Here is an 18940-nt window from a genome sequence, read left to right on the forward strand (position 1 = left end):
GAGAAGTTAAGTGGATATGGGATTTACATACAGTCTTATATATAATATAGCAAAGCTTTTGTGTTGTTTGTAGTATACTTCTCTTCGGAAAAGATTTTAACACCAATCGCCGCCAGTGAATACTTTGGTCCGAGGGGGTCGTCATTCTCCATCTATTTCTCCATCTAAAAGCACAAAGTGGCACCCTTGAGAAAACTTGCCAAGTCTAACGCGGACCAGATGCCGTCGCTTCCGCACCGGGAACTGTTGTCCCTGTGTTAAATTTCCTAACAACCACGCAGAAATATAAGCTAAAGCCTACAAGTTAGAGTCTGCTGTGGAAACCGTGGTCCTTTTTCATAACTAGCGAGCCTCTTTGCTTTTCCCTTGCTAGAGGGGGAAATGTGCGCAAGCGGCATCCCCGGAACGAAAAGGATGGAGGCTTCGTTTCCCGGCCGGCTGCTGTTTCGGTGAGCTCGGCGGCGGCAGGATGGTTGCTACTACGGCGCAGTGGCGGTGATCGCTCCGCGCGCCATGGAGGAAGAGGACGCGGTGAGGTTGGGGCGCAAAGAGGAAGGGGAAGGGTCCCTGCAGCTGCCCCTGGGAAGGACAGAGGGTTGGGATGTGGGACAGGCAGGAAGCCCTGGGCTTGAGTATCACGAGGGATGCAGACAGGACACAGCCTGTTTGGGGCGAGCTTAGTAATAAGCCCTTTGGGTCAAGTGGGAGTGGTTTAGGCTTCCCATTTCTTTTCTAGCAGGCTGCACAGTTCAACAGGTTAAGCTGCCATCTCCTCCTGCACCAGACTGTGGAAAGCTTCCTCTGTTGAACGACGCCTTCCGTGCAGCTGTTTAAAAAACCAAAACCAAAAGAGGGTCTGGAGGATGTGGGTTGGCGGCAGTGCCGGATTTACGTTTAAGCTAAACAAGCTATAGCTTAGGGCCCCTAAAAACCACCTGGATGTACATTTCCAAAATATAAGATAAAAAAATAAAAATAAAACCTACATACAGCAACAGTGTTTTGTGTTGTGTAGGCTCCTATGATGTAAGTAATGGGCCCCGCCTGCTTGCCTGCTCCCTAAAATGTCACTGGTTTGCTCAATTCAATATATAGGGTGCCCATAAATTACCATATAGCATACATTCAACACAAAAAACAGCGACAGTTTGTTGTTGACAAAGGACAGCTGGACATATAAAGGGCCCCATTACCTTCAGTAGCTTAGGGCCTCATCAAACCTAAATCCGGCCCTGGTTGGGGGAGATACACAGCCATTTCTTCAAAGGATGAAATACTGTATTTATTCAGGTGTTAAGGTTCCCAGCGTAGTGCTGTTGTTCTATACACTCTTCTATTGAGCTTCTGCCAACCTAGCACTTCAAGAGCACACCAGTGCAAGTAGATAAATAGGTACCGTTGCGGCGGGAAGGTAAACGGCATTTCCATGCGCTCTGGTTTCCGTCGTGCCAGAAGCGGTTTAGTCACACTGGCCACATGACCTGGACAAACGCTGGCTCCCATGGCCTGAAAAGCGAGATGAGCGCCGCAACCTCATAGTCGCCTTTGTCTGGACTTAACCATCCCAGGGTCCTTTACCTTTTTTATGTTGAGTAAAGGGGTAGGTCGTGCAACAGAAGTGTTTAGCTCATGAAGTTCTATTTGTTTAAGTTAAATCAGGTGTTTCAACAGCGCAAACCAAGTCACACTTACATGGAAGTAGGGCCCACTGCATTCACTGAGTTTTAAATGTGCATAGGATTGCAACCTGGGTTACTGTGTACCGTCTTCTGCACATTTGCTTAGACTCTAATGAACACAGTGGAGCAAGTAAACATACATAGGGTTGGGCTGTAAATAATATTTAAGAAGATGCAATCTGTTATTGTTCTTCGATGGATAAGATACTTTACTGTGGTATATTGAAATAAATGTTATGGCCATGAAAGGACTGTGTACCTCTTGGAAAGAACAGACTGCTGCTATTTACATTCAATTTTTTCCTTTTTTTTTTGAAATAGAGAGACTACAATGAACCTTGTGTACAGTGTTCTGACATCAATTGGGGACTTACTGAAGAAGGAAAATTTTACTGCAGATCATGCCACAATGTTATAGAAGTAAGTAAGCAATTCTCGGTCTCACTTTTTTTTTTTTACACTCCCAAATTCCCTTCAGTTTTTAAGTGTAAACCTTCATTAAAAATTAAATATATTCATCTAGTGTGGGACCTGTATTAAATATTGTGGCCTTGGTTCATTTTTTATTATCTGCAACTAATCACATAGTGGCTCTGGAAGTGGATGCATGCTGTCATCCATGTAGTCCAGGAATCCAGAAGAGCATTGTGATAGTGTTGTGGATTCCTGTAAGTCTACATCCATGGTAGCTTTGCAAATAGAAGCCTGCTCACCCAAAATGATCTCTGTTGTTCCATTGCGATACATGTTTAAAAGTACAAGAAGGCTTCTGGATTTTTTGTGTGGTTTGTTGTTAACCTTATATGTTTTCAAAACTGTCTTGCAGAGGACTAGAGAAGTTATAACTGGTGATGCTACTACAAACGCCAGGGCACAGTCCATCTCTAGAGGCTTAAAAAGGAAGAAAAAACTTGGTATGTTGGCCAAAAAAAGAAAATGTGCTGTAAAAAAACATGAAACATTTATATTCCCCAACCTTTGGCCTAATATCTTCATGAATGTATAAGCATAAAAAATGCTGTCTGGCAGTATTCGAAACTCCCATTGTTCTAGGCGCATTGCACGACAGGGAATTTCATTAGCGGGAGCAATTTCTGAGCTCTGGGCACAGTACTGCACCTGAGATTTCAGATTAAAACTGCAGAGTGGACCTTTTTCTGCTTCCCCACTTCCAGCTACTCTCTGAAGACTGGAGAAGAGACCCTCTTAAGAATATTAGGGCATGGGCAGGGGAAGGACTAGACCATGTGAAAAATGAGCATAATATTTTAGCTGCAGTTCGTTCATTTTCAGCTTTGTATTCTTGTTATAAAAAAGTGCATAGACATTCTATTGTATCCATAACCTAGGTTTAAGGTGCCATTTAGCTCCTAGCTTTCATATCTCAGTTTCTTAACACTTTGTTGTTGTTGTTTAGTTGTTTAGTCGTGTCCAACTCTTTGTGACCCCATGGACCAGAGCACGCCAGGCACTAACTTAACACTACTGTCTGGCAAAATATGCTAATCAGCTATGACTTCTCCATAGTTTTTGGATATAAATATGTTCCCCCAACATTGCTTCCAGATAGATTACAGCACAAATATAACTTTTAAGTCGACTGTTAACACTTTCTAGTGTACGATATTTGATCAGTAAAATGCTGTCACACAGCTGGCACAAAATATTACAGCTAGACTGTAGATGGGGACAGACTATTAATAGTACAGTGGTACCTCTGGATGCGAATGGGATCTGTTCCGGAGCCCCATTCGCATCCTGAGCAGAACGCAACCCGCGTCTGTGCATGCGCGTGTCACGATTCGTTGCTTCTGCACATGCGCGTGACATTACTTTGAGCATCTGCGCATGCGTGAGCTCTGAAATCTTCCAGGTCACCACAGAGCGCAACCCGAAAACACTCAACCTAAAGTAACTTTAACCCAAGGTATGAATGTACATCAAAAAGTTCAATGATCAAATCTTACTCCCTCGTAAGTGTGTTTAGGATCATAGCCTAAAATGCCTTATTGGTATAATTTTGGCTATTAAGAAGCTATTAGTCATGACACTCATTTTTCTTTTAGAAAGCAGCTGGGAATGGTATATTTGTGAAGGCTTTCAATTCATTCTCTCGAAGCAAGCCGACGCACTGCAGGCTTTAGGAGTTTCTTCACAGTTCAAGGTACATTTAGCCTACTTGGTGCAGTGGTCCCATCTCACGAAATGCTAATCTATGGCTTAGTGTTAAGATGATAAACCACAGTGAGCCTCTGGCACAGCCACGAGGAGGAATACAGAACTTTGTTGTGATGTCCAAACCATGACAATCTGGTTAATCTATGGTATGTTGAAACCAAACAACTTCAAATTATGAGTTAAGAAGCATCCTTGTTTCAAAAAACTACAGTTTAGATTAGCCATAGCTGAGGATTCAGGCAGCACCAGCAGCATGCTAAACTGTGGTTAAAGCTAAAGCGGAAATAGAAGTTATCGATCTCCTTATAGCTGTTCCAGAAAGGGACAGGGTGTGTGTGCAGGCCCAAGATTCATTGGGGCTCACCATTGTAAACTGTGACTTAAGTGTGATTGCAGCCATTCCAGGGAATGCCTGGCATTGAATTATGAAATTCAATGGACAGTTATGCAGCTTAGAACCATTGCACATAATCTATGTGCTGCTTAATGAAAATGCACTTGTTTCCCAGAAGGAGGAGGCATGGAAGTAGGGGTGGGAGCTGAGAAAAGGAAGGAGGAGGGGAAAAAAAGTGATGAAGGTGCAAATGGGGTTTGCAAAAGGAGCCGCGGGAAGGAGGGTTAGGATGAAAGCAGGTGTACAAAGGGGGCAGCAAAATAGAAAGGAGTAGCGTCGTCATAATAGTGTGGAGGGTGAAAAGGCTGCTTAGGAGTTGCAATGTGGGGGGGGGGGGGAGGAAGGTGCAGGAGGTTACCATAGAGGTGGTCTGTGTGCAATGGGAGGATTGCAAAAAAGCAGGGGAGGAGTAAGCGTGGACATAGACATGAAAAAGGCTGCAAAATAGGGCTGCAGAATAGAAGAGTGAAATGAGATTGGGAAGCTGAAAAGGGAGCTTATTAGTTGCATGGGGTAGGAAAGTGCAGCTGTAGGGGGTTAATGTGGGGGCTTGGTTAGCAGCAAAGTGAGCAGGGACACAGGCCCACATGTTTGCATGCACATAAACATACACAAACGTGGGTGAATAACTTTTTTTGTTCTTATCAGGATGATGTTTTGTGGAAGTTCTGGAGAATTTACCTTCAGAAGAGCCCGCAGGCTTATCGCGACAAGCCCCGTCGTGAAGTTGCGCGCGATATCTCAACAGTAAGTGCAAAGTTAGGAAGGGGTGATTAGCTGTCTTTTCCATGCCCATGTGGTCCAAGAGCATTTATGGAAACTTAGGCAACCTATCTTATAACTAAAAACCTACATTATGGCAGTGCTCAAAACCCTTTAAGAGGACCTTGTTTTGCTGGGAGCCAGAATTCCTTAACACAGTGGTTTTCAACCAGCGTGCCGTGGCACCCTGGGGTGCCTTGAATGATGGGCAGGGGTGCCGTGGGCAACACTGGCCTATGTCCCTCCTTCCTTTCCTCCCTCCTCTGATGCTCTCTTGTGTCTCTGCCTCCCAAAGGCTTGCACAGCTTTTATTGCAGCAGCCCTGGCTATGAGCGTCACAGGCGAATGGTGCCTCTGGGAGGCACCTCTCTTTGGGGTGGGGCGGAGGTCTCCCAAGGACAGGGAAGAGGAGAGGAGAGGAGGAGGCTGAAGGAATACTCCACAAGGGAGGGTGTTTGAAATAGGATGAGAAGCTGCCAGCTCTGCAGGCAAGGGGTGACATAACTGGGCTTCTGTGCTCCACAGGGGTGCCGCAGAAAAAATGTAGTTGGTCAAGGGAACCATGGACTCAAAAAGGTTGAAAACCTCTGCCTTAACACACTGCTTTTCTAGATACGTCTTGCTCTTCACTGACACATGGATGAAGACAGATAAAACATACCTTAATCCTCTGGTGAAAAGTTTATTTTATCCTAACAGTGGGATATATTTAGCATTGAAAAATGTTTACTTCAGATTGCCATTGGTTGTAAATATTTTGCTATTGAATGTGAATGTAAAGCTACTAAGAAGTTCAGTTGTTGTTTTTTTAAAAACTGTCATTGAGAGGGCGATTAAAGCCAGCAGGTGGAACCAAATATGCTATGTTTTCAGAAGACATGCTGAAAATGCGAGCAAAGATACAAAATAAATTATACTTAGTGGCTTTGTTTGGATGGTGTTTTTACGCCCATTGCAGGGAGTGTGAGCGGGCTATGGGATTGTGTGCATGCTGTCTTCCACATGGAAAGTAAGATATGATCCGGCACTGTGCTTGTTTGATCTGAAACCAGATTGTTCTCAACCCCCCCTTTTTTGTAAAGCTTTTTTATTATTTCATTTTATAATTATATAAAACAGAGATAACAATTCTCAAACCCATCTTTTTACCTAGAATTGGCCCAGGTTGACAGATCTTTAAGGGTAAATTTATTATCAGATCCATCTCAGCGACAGTGAAAGAAGGCATATGTGATATTGAGGCCTGTTGCCACCTCCTGTAACTGGGGGGGGAAATGTTACCTGAATCAGGCCAGTGACTTAAGCATATATTTATATGCCTATTGCTTATCCTTGTGAATATGGCATGGGCTTTATGTTTCAAGAAAACTGGAGATGGCTTACATTGATTGGTTTTGGATCTATTGGTATGAGCAAGACTTGCTAGGAATGACTTGTGTAACAGATTATTTGCTAGTACGGTCAGCATTGCGTGAGGAGGTGAGAAGACCCATTTGGCGTGCCAGCTTCCAGAGAGGATGTTCACACAAGGTCTGTTCCAGGATTGTTCTGACTATACACGATTTTGGCTTTACACACAATCCCCGCAAGTCACGAATTCTAAAAAGAGGAAGGCATTTCTCCCTCCACCCAGTGTAGTTTGTCTGTATGCAATATACATAATTTTTAAAGTATTTACCTTATTTTTTGCTCTATAAGACTCACTTTTTCCCTCCTAAAAAGTAAGGGGAAATGTGTGTGCGTCTTATGGAGCAAATGCAGGCTGCGCAGCTATCCCAGAACAGCAAGAGGGATTGCTGCTTTCACTGCACAGCGATCCTTCTTGCTGTTCTGGTTCTGAGATTCAGAATATATTTTTTCTTGTTTTCCTCCTCCAAAAACTAGGTGCATCTTGTGGTCTGGTGCGTCTTATAGAGCGAAAAATACGGTACACTGTTACATATATTTAAAGATTGCTGTTTTACTTTGCAAGCTAACTTTTAACCACATAATATTTATCTCTTTTATTGAAACCTGGTGATCATTACTGACTGCAGCAGAATATTTTTCTGATAAAACTGTTTTAAGGAAGAGGGAATTCCTTTTGAAAATGTAACCATGCCATGGTTTAGAGCTGTGCCGTTGGGAGTCTTACACCACTGTTTTATTTTGAAAACAGACGTGCGACTCGGATACTGACGTCGACAGGGAGCTAGAAATTACTAGAATTCTTGGCTTGGCTTCCTCTGCAAGTGATACAGATGTGGTATCCGAATCTAGCATGGGAGGTTTTTCTTCTACTAGCAATTTATCAGGTAAGACTAAACGTACCTTGAACAGTTAGTTTAGAAATGAAAACATTTTATCCTCTGGCTACTCTGGGGTGCTTAAAAGCTGTATCTTAATGACTAACATACAGTGGACTAGCAGCTTGCGTGCATTTAATTTCCATGACCACAGCTTTATGCTCTGGGCTGCCAGCCAACTGCCTTGGCACAAATTAGATGCATCCAAGGTGGAGAGCTTAAAAGCTCTTTCCACGCCAGGCTTTTGCGGTGAAGGAAGACCTTTTAATCTCTCAAACTTGCTTACTGGGCTCTGGGAAGATCTCGTGTAGGCTCTGGAGGCCTTTATGATGTCTTATGGGGTTCTCCAGGATCTTGCGGGGAGCCTTCCAGAGAGTGCCTGATCCACATGCCGTCTTCAGGGTTATTCTGGCTATACACAATTTTGTATTTACACACTATCCCTGGAACCTAATTCCCACGCAGTTTGCTAGTCTTCTGTATGTAGCACACTTAGAATGTTCGTATTTTAATCATAGTAATTAAGAAATTCCAGCCTCAGCCTCGGTGAAAAGTCTGAAAGTGTTGTAGTGCTATGTGTCCTCAACAGCATGTCCAGATTTGCAAAGTTAAATTTTCAAGAGTAAGGGGAATCTTGTTTAAGTGGATTACAGTAAGTGGTTGCAAGGCGTATGGAAAAGCAGTACAAAGGCTGAATATTTTGTACAGTTCAGATGAGGGGGGTTGGTTCTGTAAGAACTGGGAAATTTTAGAGTGCAATTTTTTGGTTATGGTGACATCTGGGGGCATAATGTACACTTTTTTGTGTGTGGAACGAGTGAAAATATGTGTCCTTTAAAGAAGACTGGTTTGCTGTACTTTTATCGTTATTTAGCTTGGTCATTTATAGCTAATCTGTAGGATTCACAAATGGAAATTGATGAGGTGACAAACCCGTAAAGTGTTCTATCTTGCAAATCCTAGCAATGTCCCAGCATTGTGTGATCTTGCTTGCTTGTAGAGTGTGCTTTTAAGACATTATTTTAAGAGTATCTATGTTGTAAAATATTTTTTTGTAGGTAATGGGACGGGAATCAAAAAGGATTCCTCAAACTCAGGAATGGCATATTTTCACCATATTGCTTAGCGGCTGACAAATGGGAGCTTAAAATCTGTTTCTGTAACAATTAGGCATTATGTGATGCTTGGGGTTTTTAGATGTTTATATCTACTGACTGCCAGGTCATTGTTCTCCAAGCTGGCTGGTTGAAACCCTCCATTTGGTGCAGTATATAGACTTTGTTTGGGAAGCCTATTAAATTCGTAGGCTGTTATGACATGTCTTAAATTGTATGTTGAGTTAGGTTTAATGCTGACTGCCTAATATGCCCTGCATAATCCAGAACAAATAAAATGCAAAGCTGCTGTGTTAACAGGATGGCTACGAATAGAACACAAGGATTATTGTAAATCAGACTGAATATGGAATAAGCAGTAGAGTTTCTATCATCAGTGCTCTTGAGACACAGTCTATACATGAAAAAGGCGAAACTGATGACTGAAAGGATTACCTGAGGTTCATGCTTTTTGTACTGTGACTCACATATAGACAATAGACATTCAAAGCAGCTCTTGTGTTTCCTTCTAAGCTTTTAGAAGCCATGCAGTAGAGGGTGTTTTCTTAGTAACTATTTTCATTCGCTTTGTTCAGAGGCAGTAAAGGCAAAATGATACTCAGTGCGGTGGAGCTGCTGTTATTAGTAATTTTAACAAATCACTGTCCATACTGTCTTATAGGAAATGTGAATAGTACATAATCGTTAAGTGCTAGATTTGGGGGGAAGCGAGCACACACACAAACGCTGTTGGGATTGTCACATGCCTGCATGTGGTTTTTCTCTAAAACCTTAATTGCAAGTCATTTATGTGAACAGGCTGCCGCTGGTGTGATACTATTATTGTTATGAATGTTGTTGTTATTATTCATACTTGGGGTTGAGTAAGCTGTACAAAAATAGAAAGTTAGCATGGCTTTCTTATTAAGAGTGTTGGATTAAAATTGTGGATTCCCTAGTCAGCCTTAAAGCTCACTGGATCGCCTTCAGCCTTTTAACATTTCTTAGCCCAACCTACCTTGTAGAGTTGTTTTGAAAATAAAATGGGGAGGATAGTATTCCATGTACCTCCTTGTGCTCATATAATAGTTTTCAAAAGGGCTTAGAAATAATAAGTCAAAAAACTATGAATGCTTTCTTCACCTCTGTTTTTTTCCACATTGGTATTTTATTTTGGAGTTACATCTTCCAGTTGCTTTGCAAATAAGCATATACTTCACGTTCATTTGTCTTAAAGTGGTGACTAGAGATATTTGACTTCAATGTTTTGTTATAAAACACCTTCATGAATTTCTGAACTTTGCAGTCTTTTACTTTTTTCTTATTATGCAGCCTAACTTGCTACATGTTTCTTTGCTGTTTAGATATTCCCTTTTGTTTTCATAAGGAGTTTATACGGCATTATGAGAATGATTCATTGTCCCAAGCTGTATAAAGATACATGGGTGTATAGAGCTGGGATAGCTCAGTTGGCAGAGCACAAGATTCTTAATTTCAGGGTTGTGGGTTTGAGCCCCACATTGGGTGAAAGATTCCTGCATTGCAGGGGGTTGGACTTGATGACCCTAATGGTCCCTTCCAACGCTACAGTTCTATGATTCTGTGTGTAAGCTGCATGTAGAATACTGACCTCCACCTGCCCTATTAGCAGTATAAAATCTGAGTCTCTGGGAATGATAGCTGCTGATTTACATTCTTTTTATGCTTTGTCTCCAAAAGGCAGAAGCAATTGAAGTTTTTTTCTCTTCCCTTTTTTCATCGTTAAATTGTCATTCAGCAAGCCTGCAATTTACATGCATTTAACTTGTGTGAATTCAGCTTTATGTGTGTAGCAATTTTTAAAAATAAAAATGGGTGAAAAGGGGACAGCCATTGAACCCAGTGGGTTTTGACTATACACAATTTTGGCTTTTAGGCACGATCCCTGGAATGTAACCCCTGCATAAGTTGCAGACTTACAGTATTTCATTGGCTGAATTTTCCTGTATCACTTCTGCACACATTGGTGTGAAGTGATCTTTTTTGAGGTTTTCCTCTTTGTAAGAAAGCTTATGTCAATTTTTTCTAGTTGGTCCACTTTTCTGCTTTATTTTTAGCCAAGAACAAGGTTTACTTGTATAGAACAGTTGTACTTTAAGTGAAGCTGCCTTTGCACGTAATAATTTGTTTTAAATCTTTAATGATTACGTCATTTCCCTTGCTATCCTCCTGGCTATGCTGAGAAGGGAAGTCTTGTAGAGGTGTAATCTGCCGATGTGCTCGCACACACCTTTTGAGCCAAGCTCTAATTTGTGGTTTCGGCAGCTGTCTTTGTTCTTTCATTCTCCATTTCCCATCTGTTTAGTTAGGAAAATGCATTTATTGATGTGAGATGAGATTTGCTCTTAAGATTTGAAAACAACCTGCCCCCCCCAATCCAGACACACTATTAAGTTTTCACTTGCATAGGATTTAAAGAGAATCAAAACCCTTCGGCTTCATTGCATAGTTTGGCTCAGTTGCTTGAGCATTGTATATGTCTGTTCTCTGCTTGTGGCAGAATGTTATCAAGCTAACTGAGCAGCCACTTGGTCTTGGAACGAAGTACAGTGGACACTTGGGTTGCGAACGTGACCCGTGCGGGATGCACATTCGCAACCCGCAGTGTTGGCAACCTTCGTCTTCGCACTCTCAGGTTGCGATTTGGCGCTTCTGCGCATGCGCAAAGAGCAATATAGCGCTTCTGAGCATGCACGACCACTGAAACCCGGAAGTAACCCGTTCCGGTTCTTCCGGGTTTCGGCGGTCTGTAACCTGAAAAAACACAACCTGAAGTGTTTAACCAGAGGTATGACTGTATGTTATGATAGGTTTTCAGTTCCTTTTTATCAATGAGTTATCCTCAACTATCCATGTCAAACTCAGTGTAGACTCATTGAAGTTAATGGATAGTGTAATGGTTATATGGGGTTGCTCATGCGTAAGTTGTCGCCACTCCTGGCTAGGTGGCCTGGTTAAACCTTTCCTGGCTGGACAGCCCTTCACTTTGTCGCTAGCAGAATCCGTCAGTGGGCGTTTCTTGAACCTGTTCCAGCAAAGAAGCTCTTTGATGCCAAGTCGCCACCTACTTTCCCTGCGCGGAAGTCTTCTGCGCAGGGTGGGTTTGGGCAGCGGAGGACCTGTGCTCTCCTCGCTGGTCTCCTGCGAAGAGTTCTGGAGCCTCCTCTCTGCTTCCCCCATCGGCCCCCCTCTATCCCTGGTGTAGCGCTGATTATCTTCCCCAGCCAGAGACCTGCCTCTCTCCTTGCTTTGCCCCTCTCCAGCATCGCTGTGGAGCCTTGCCTCCTCCGCTAGTTGCGATGGCAGTTCCCTGACAGATAGGTTAGCAACAACTAAAGTCCGTTGAGTTCAGTGTGTTTATTTTGGGTATGGCTTGGTCAGGTACAACCTCCTTTGTATATTGATCCAGTATAGTCTGTAGTTTGGGCTAGCTTCCTTTCACCGTGCTTGGATTATTTCCACAGGAAAATCTTTCTGGTCTGGATCAGTGGATGCTGGCTCATATTTACAGAAAATGAAGAAAGGAGAGATTAGAATGTCAATGCCGATGACCCTGGCTTTCTGCTATTTGGCATTGCTCTGGTTGAGGGAATCAATTACATTATCACATCTCTTAAGGTAAGAACAGTATCTAATAAAGTATTTTGTTTTTAAAGCCTGCTTTCCATTCTGCCTTTAACTATAGTTTTTAGAATAAAATATGATTAACTAAATAGTTTTATCACTTTTCTAGGTCAGTTGTGAATAAGAAGATTTGCTTTTTTACAGTGCTACTTTCCTAGAAAAAGAGGAACCGGAACTCACGTCCCTTTTTCTCTTAGAATGGCAGTGGCACCCACCTGAGAGGTGCTGGAACTGAGTTCCAGTGAGTTCTGGCTGGGAAAAAAGCCCTGCTTTAAAAAAATTAACAAACTCACATTTCACCAGACAGTTGTTCTCAACCCTTCAATGATGCAGACAGTACAACAATATACCGTATTTTTCGCCCCATAGGACGCACCGGCCCAGAGGATGCACCTAGTTTTTTTTGGGGGGGGGAAATAAAAAAAAAAATTATTTCCCCCCCTTGTGCGGGGCAGGGATGGGGGAAGCTTCTGGGTGCCGGCAAGCTCTCCCACGGCTAGCGGAGCGCTGCGCGGAGCCCGGAGCCCGAAGCTTGGGGCGTGCTGAGCTCAGCGTGCCCCAAGCTTCTGGGTGCCGGCAAGGTCTCCGCTAGCTGTGGAAGAGCTGCGTCTCCCACGGCTAGTGGATAGCTTCCTGAAGCCTGGAGAGCGAGAGGGGTCGGTGCGCACCGACCCCCCTCGCTCTCCAGGCTTCAGCGAAAGCCTGCATTCGCCCCATAGGACGCACACACATTTCCCCTTCCTTTTTGGAGGGGGAAAAGTGCGTCCTATAGGGCGAAAAATACGGTAATTCGACTAGTACAAAAAATTAAAATGAAACTAGCTGAAACCAACTGAAACAGCAGCATTCACTAGTGCCTAAATAGCCATCAGAATAACAGTATTTTCACTGCTTACAAAAGGAATCTGGAGAAGTCTGCATGTGGAGTTTAGAGGGGGAGCATGCCACAAGATTGACACTCTTCAACCTTTTCAAGCTGGGACTACCATTAGCCTAACTATGGATTTAGGAACCCACATTTTTCTGTCTGTCTATCTACACACACACACACACACACACACACACATATATATACACACATGCGTATACATATACACACGTGCTGCATTAGGATAGGCCAAATATTGTTGGACTTCCCTGATCGTTGGCTATACTGGCTGGGACTGATGGGAGTTGGGAGTACAACATCTGGAGGGCCAGAGGTTTCCCATCCCTACACAGTGGGCCCTGACCCACAAGTTGAAGACCAGTGGAATAGATTAACTTGGAGGCTGCGACGATGCAACGGCACTTTCCCCCTGTTGCCATTGGGCCGGCATCTTAAATACAGTGTGACTACCTCACAGTACACCAGTTACACAAATCTCTGCAAATTGCCCCAGATTATCTAGTGGGGGGACTTGTGTGAGGGAAAACTTAATGATTTGGAGTCTCAGGCAGGATTTGATCAAATAAACAAGACATATTTTATTAAACATAGGAAGTTTATGACACAAAGTGGGTAAAACAAAGGATAAAGGTAAAGGTAAAGGTACCCCTGCCCGTACGGGCCAGTCTTGACAGACTCTGGGGTTGTGCGCCCATCTCACTTAAGAAGCCAGGGGCCAGCGCTGTCCGGAGACACTTCCGGGTCACGTGGCCAGCGTGACAAAGCTGCATCTGGCGAGCCAGAGCCGCACACGGAAACGCCGTTTACCTTCCCGCCAGTAAGCGGTCCCTATTTATCTACTTGCACCCGGAGGTGCTTTCGAACTGCTAGGTTGGCAGGCGCTGGGACCGAGCAGTGGGAGCGCACCCCGCTGCAGGGATTCGAACCGCCCACCTTTCGATCGGCAAGTCCTAGGCACTGAGGCTTTAACCCACAGCGCCACCTGCATCCCCAAAAACAAAGGATACTTCAGATTATAATGTTTTTTCAGGTAACTGTTCACCTAATAATATTTATACTAAATCTAACTGATGTTATGGACTCCTAATCAAGCACAGCTTCTTTTAAACTTCAGTTGGCTTATGTTCAGTTACTTTGCTTCAGGTAGATTTTACAGGTTTTTAGACTAAAGGGTAAATGCTCAGCTTATTTCTAGTTATTTCACTTCAGTTCTTTCTCAGTTGTTGCACAGCTGTTGCCGCTTAATACTTTGTGTCAGAGCCACCCGAGGTCCCAGCTCACAAGAGACCAAAATCCAGTCCAAGTTATATACAAAAGGTTTTATTGAAGAACATTGTTGTCGTTACATCCAAGCTCCGTGGCTCAGCATCTGTTACCCTTAGATGTTAGAAGTCCCCTCTGAGTCAGTCCCGCCCCTGCACCAGCTTAAGAGGCTTGTACTGCTCCACCTTTTCCTCTCCTTCCTTTTCCGCAGGGTCTTCCTGCCCCCCTGTGCTCCCTCCCTTCGGGACTCCCCCGAGGCTGAGTCTTCTGACGCCTGCTCCCCCCTCCTTCATGCTTTGGGACCAGGCTCCTCCTCAGGGCTCTCCTCATTTCCGCGCGCCTCCACATTTGAACTTGGCGCGCGTACGTTGCCTCTGACCTTCCTTTCCACCGTTACGCTACTCTCGGCACTACACTCCTCCCCTTCCGGCAGGACGTTCTGCTCCGAACTCCTTCCCCTCTCTGCTCCCTGTTCTGCTCTTTCTGACACACTGGCAACTCCACCCCCTTCACTCCGTTCCGACGGAGAGGCCGGTCCCGATCTCCAACCCCCACTGGGGATTCCCTCTTCGCTCCCCTGCTTCTGACTGCTTCCCTCTCTACTGCCCCTTGGCCTGACCAGGGGGGCTCCCTTTTGGGAATCCTCGGATTCACTTGACGGACTCACTGACAACCTCGGGTCATCGTCGTCCTCTTCCTCGTCGCCCTGGGACCCCTCCCCCTCGCTCTCTGTCCCTGAAACCCTGACATCCATCCCCCCCTCGAAGCCCCCCCTTCCCCCCTCCCGCCCATCGGGTGCAGGTTGTAGGAGCTGCAGCTCTTCGGAGGTGGATGCAGGATACAGGTTGTGTACCTCCATTTCCTCTGCTTGCAGTTCGGTGTATGAGTGTTCGAATTCGGGTTCTTGACCCAAAGTGTTCTCTTCTCCCTCTTCCATTGGTACCTCGTCTGGTGCTGCCGGCCAAGGTCCCGTCAGCCATTTCCTGCGCCAGTCCTCCTCTGGTTGCTCGTCCCACCAATAAGAGGGTTCTGTGTCCACCCCTGAGCACGATCCCCTGGGCGGGCTAGATTCTGGCGTTCTCTCCTCGGCTGAAGAAAACCCCCGGAAAGTACTGTCTGAGAGTGTGGGCGTAAAGAGCCAGTCATCAAAGTACTCGGCTGGCATGGGTCTATGTGGGAAAAGGGCATGGAACTCGTCTTTTAGAAGAGGTTCGTCTAAAGCGTAGCCCGGCACCCAACCGTTGGCACTGGCTGGAGTGCCCTCTGTGGCTAGAAAGTATTCTACCCCCTCTTTCCCCCATCTCGAGTCCAGGATTTCTGTGACCTCGTTGAGTGGTTCGGCCCTAGGCGCCCTCTCCCTCTCCTGTGACTTAGTGTGTAGTTGCGGGACTGTTTCAGACTCCTGAAACCTGTGCGGTGCCTTGTAGGGGGTGAGCACCGACCTGTGAAATACCGGATGCACTCTGGAACCTTCGGGGAGGGCTAGTCGAAAGGCTACAGGGTTGATCTTAGCCTCCACCTGGTACGGCCCTAACTGCCTGTGCCCTAGCTTCTTCTTGGCCAACGACTTGGCTGGCATCGCTTGGGCCGCTAACCACACCCAGTCCCCCACCTGGATCTCCTCCCCCGCTCTCCTGTTTTTGTCTGCCTGCACCTTATATGCTTGCTTGGCCAGCTCCAAATGTCTCCGCAACTCTTCGTGCACCTCCTGCAGCTCCGCTGCAAACTGGTCGGCTTCTTGCGGCACCCCCTCTCTCGGTGCCCCGAACCCCGGGAAGGTTCTGGGATGACGACCGTTGTTCGCGAAGAACGGCGTCACCCCCGTGGACGCGTGCTTCGTGTTGTTATAGGCAAACTCTGCCATCGGCAGGTAGTCCACCCAAGCTGCGGGTCGCTGATTGGCGTAACATCTCAGGTACTGCTGCATGATCGCGTTGACCCTCTCAGCTTGGCCGTTGGTCTGTGGGTGTCTCGCCGACGTAAGGTTGATCTTGACGTTCAGGATACCTAAAAGCTTCTGCCAAAAATTGGAAACAAACTGGCGCCCCCTGTCGGACAGGATGGACTGCGGCAGCCCATGCACCTTGAACACGTGATCAATGAAGAGTTTGGCAGTCTGTTCCGCCGTCGCCACCTTTGCGCACGGAATGAAGTGCGCCATCTTGGTGAACAGGTCCACAACCACCAGTACCGCCGTCTTCCCTCTGGAGCTGGGCAGGTCAGTAACGAAGTCCAGGGCTACCCTCTCCCACGGTTGCTGTGGCGTTTCCAGCGGTTCCAACAGCCCCGCTGGCTTCTGGTGTACTGGCTTGGACCTTTGACAAGTGTCACACCTGGCGACGTAATCCGCTACCTCTCCACGCATCCGAGGCCACCAAAAGTCCCTTGCCACCAGTTCTATTGTCTTCTCCTTGCCGAAGTGGCCCGCACTGGGGGCGTCGTGCAACTGCTGCAGAACCTTTGCGCGAAGCTCGTCGCTTGGCACGTAGAGGGCACCTTTGCGAGTTAGCAGCCCGTCGCGTAGTTGGAAATCTTCGCCACTCTGCACACCTCTGCGCAACTCCTCCATTTTGGACTGTGCGAACTGATCCACTTGCAACGCGCGTCGCACCGCGTCCAGATCTACTGTGATGGCAGCGCACGACCACGCCTGCGGTGCGAAAATGTGCCTGGCTGCTACTGGTGTCGCTTCATCGAGATATTGCGGTTTCCTGGATAGCGCATCGGCTATAACGTTGGAATCTCCGGGGATGTACTCTATCCGAAAGTCGAAATCCGCGAAGAATTCCGCCCAGCGCATGTGTCTCTGGCTTTGGAGCTTCGCCGTGCGCCAATACTCTAGGTTCTTGTGATCCGTGCGGACCTGTACTGTGTGCTTGGCTCCTATGAGGAAGTGTCGCCACGCTTTGAACGCTGCGTGAATGGCCAACAGCTCTCTGTCCCATATGGTGTAGTTTTGCTCCGCCTTGCTGAGCTTTCGGGAGTAAAAGGCACCGGGTCTCCAGTTCCCATGTGGATCTTCTTGCAGGAGCACGGCTCCAACCGCCCTGTCTGACGCGTCGGTCTCTACTCGCATGGGCCTGCCTGGATCCACGTGCAGCAGCTGCTCCTCGGAGGCGAAAAGGCTTTTAAGCTTCCGAAAAGAGCGCTCCGCCTGTTCCGTCCACATGAACCTCTTCTTCTTGGAACTCAGAGTGTCCGTGATCGCTGCTGTCTCCTTTGCAAAACCTCTGATGAATTTGCGGTAGAAGTTGGCGAAGCCGACGAATCTCTGGACTTCCTTCCGATTGCGTGGGCTCTTCCAGTCCAACACCGCGCGGACCTTGACGCTGTCCATGGCCAGCCCCTTGTCGGACAGCTTGTAGCCCAGGAAATCCACCTCCGTCACATCAAACTGGCACTTCTCTAACTTGGCGTAGAGCCTGTTCTCCCGTAGTCTTTGCAGGACTTCCTTTACGTCCCTCTCGTGGGCCTCTTCCGTCTCCGAAAAGATCAGGATGTCGTCGAGGAAACACACACATTTCTTGTAGAGGAGTCCCGCTAGCACGTGATGCATAAAGGCTTGGAATACGTGAGATCCATTTTGGAGACCAAACGGCATAACTCTGTATTCATACGTGCCCAGAGGCGTGAACATGGCCGTTTTCCACTCATCGTCCTCCCGGATGCGTATGAGGTTATACGCTCCACGCAGATCCAATTTGGTGAAGATCTTCCCCTTCCTCACGGTTGCTAGGAGATCATCTATCTTGGGCATGGGGAAGGCCTTGGGCTTGGTCATACTGTTTATGAACCTATAATCCACAATGAGTCTTTTTTGGGGCGTGTCCTTCTTCTTTACAAAGAACACAGGACTGCCCCCCACTGCTTTCGATTCCCGGATGAATCCACGCTTCAAATTGTGCTCTATGAACTCCCTGAGCTCTTGCATCTCGTCCTCAGACATGGAATACAGTTTTGCAGTCGGCAACTGCGCCCCCGGCACCAGGTCGATGGCACAATCATAAGGTCTGTGGGGCGGCAACTGGTCAGCTTCCTTCTCGCAGAAAACCTCCAGGAACCCTTCGTACTTGCTAGGTACTGCCTGCACCATGCCAAGTCGCAGCTGGTGCTCAGCCCCCTCCTCCTGGCAGGACTGGATGCAATTTTGAGCACAGTACGATGAGCAAAAGGTGATCTGGCGTTGGTACCACACTACAGCAGGACTGTGTCTCTCCAGCCAACTCATGCCTAATACTATAGGCGTGTCAGACAGTTGGGTGACATTGAAGCTAATGACTTCTCGGTGATCTCCTATCCGCATCACCATGGGAGGTGTCTGTTGCACAACTTGCCCTCCTAGCAATTTCCTGCCATCCACCGTGACTACGTTCAGAGGCGTTGTGGCGGGCAGAAGCGCTATGCGATGCTGCTTGACGAATTGCATCCCCACGAAATCGGCGTTGCTCCCCGAATCGATCGTGAGGGGCACTTCTAGGGTGGTCCCATTTGGCAACTGAAGTGTTGCAGTGAGCTGCACCGCTGGCTTGGGTGGTAAAGGGTCTGTGGGTTGCAAAGACGCTGGGGACTGTTCTACAGATTCGCCTGGCTGAGCCCCAGCAATTCTGCTTGCAGCCAGGCATTGTCGTTTCCCTGAGGTTCCTCTTCCTGGATCACTTCTGCAGCTACCGTCGCTAAAGCTGCAGTGTGTTTCTGGAGCCTCTGGGGGCACTCTTTCGCCATGTGCAGTGCAC

At 46.6% G+C, this 18940-nt stretch overlaps 1 protein-coding gene across 2 annotated transcripts in view; it reads left to right on the forward strand.

The window, feature by feature from the left end:
* Nucleotides 1–381: 381 nt before the first annotated feature.
* TAF1B (TATA-box binding protein associated factor, RNA polymerase I subunit B) overlaps nt 382–18940 on the forward strand; it is a 44812-nt gene continuing 26253 nt past the window's right edge. For both annotated transcript variants that reach the window (XR_014561923.1, XM_083730396.1), the window contains exons 1-7: nt 382–531; nt 2001–2099; nt 2506–2593; nt 3746–3843; nt 4900–4998; nt 7172–7307; nt 11896–12049. Coding sequence is in view for 1 of the 2 variants with exons in the window: in XM_083730396.1 (XP_083586522.1) it covers nt 514–531; nt 2001–2099; nt 2506–2593; nt 3746–3843; nt 4900–4998; nt 7172–7307; nt 11896–12049 (692 nt within the window). In the remaining variant the exon portion in view is untranslated. The remainder of the gene's footprint in view (nt 532–2000; nt 2100–2505; nt 2594–3745; nt 3844–4899; nt 4999–7171; nt 7308–11895; nt 12050–18940) is intronic.

The sequence above is a fragment of the Podarcis gaigeae genome (assembly GCF_964106915.1).
Source record: "Podarcis gaigeae genome assembly, chromosome: 3".
In the NCBI taxonomy this organism is placed as follows: Eukaryota; Metazoa; Chordata; class Lepidosauria; order Squamata; family Lacertidae; genus Podarcis; species Podarcis gaigeae.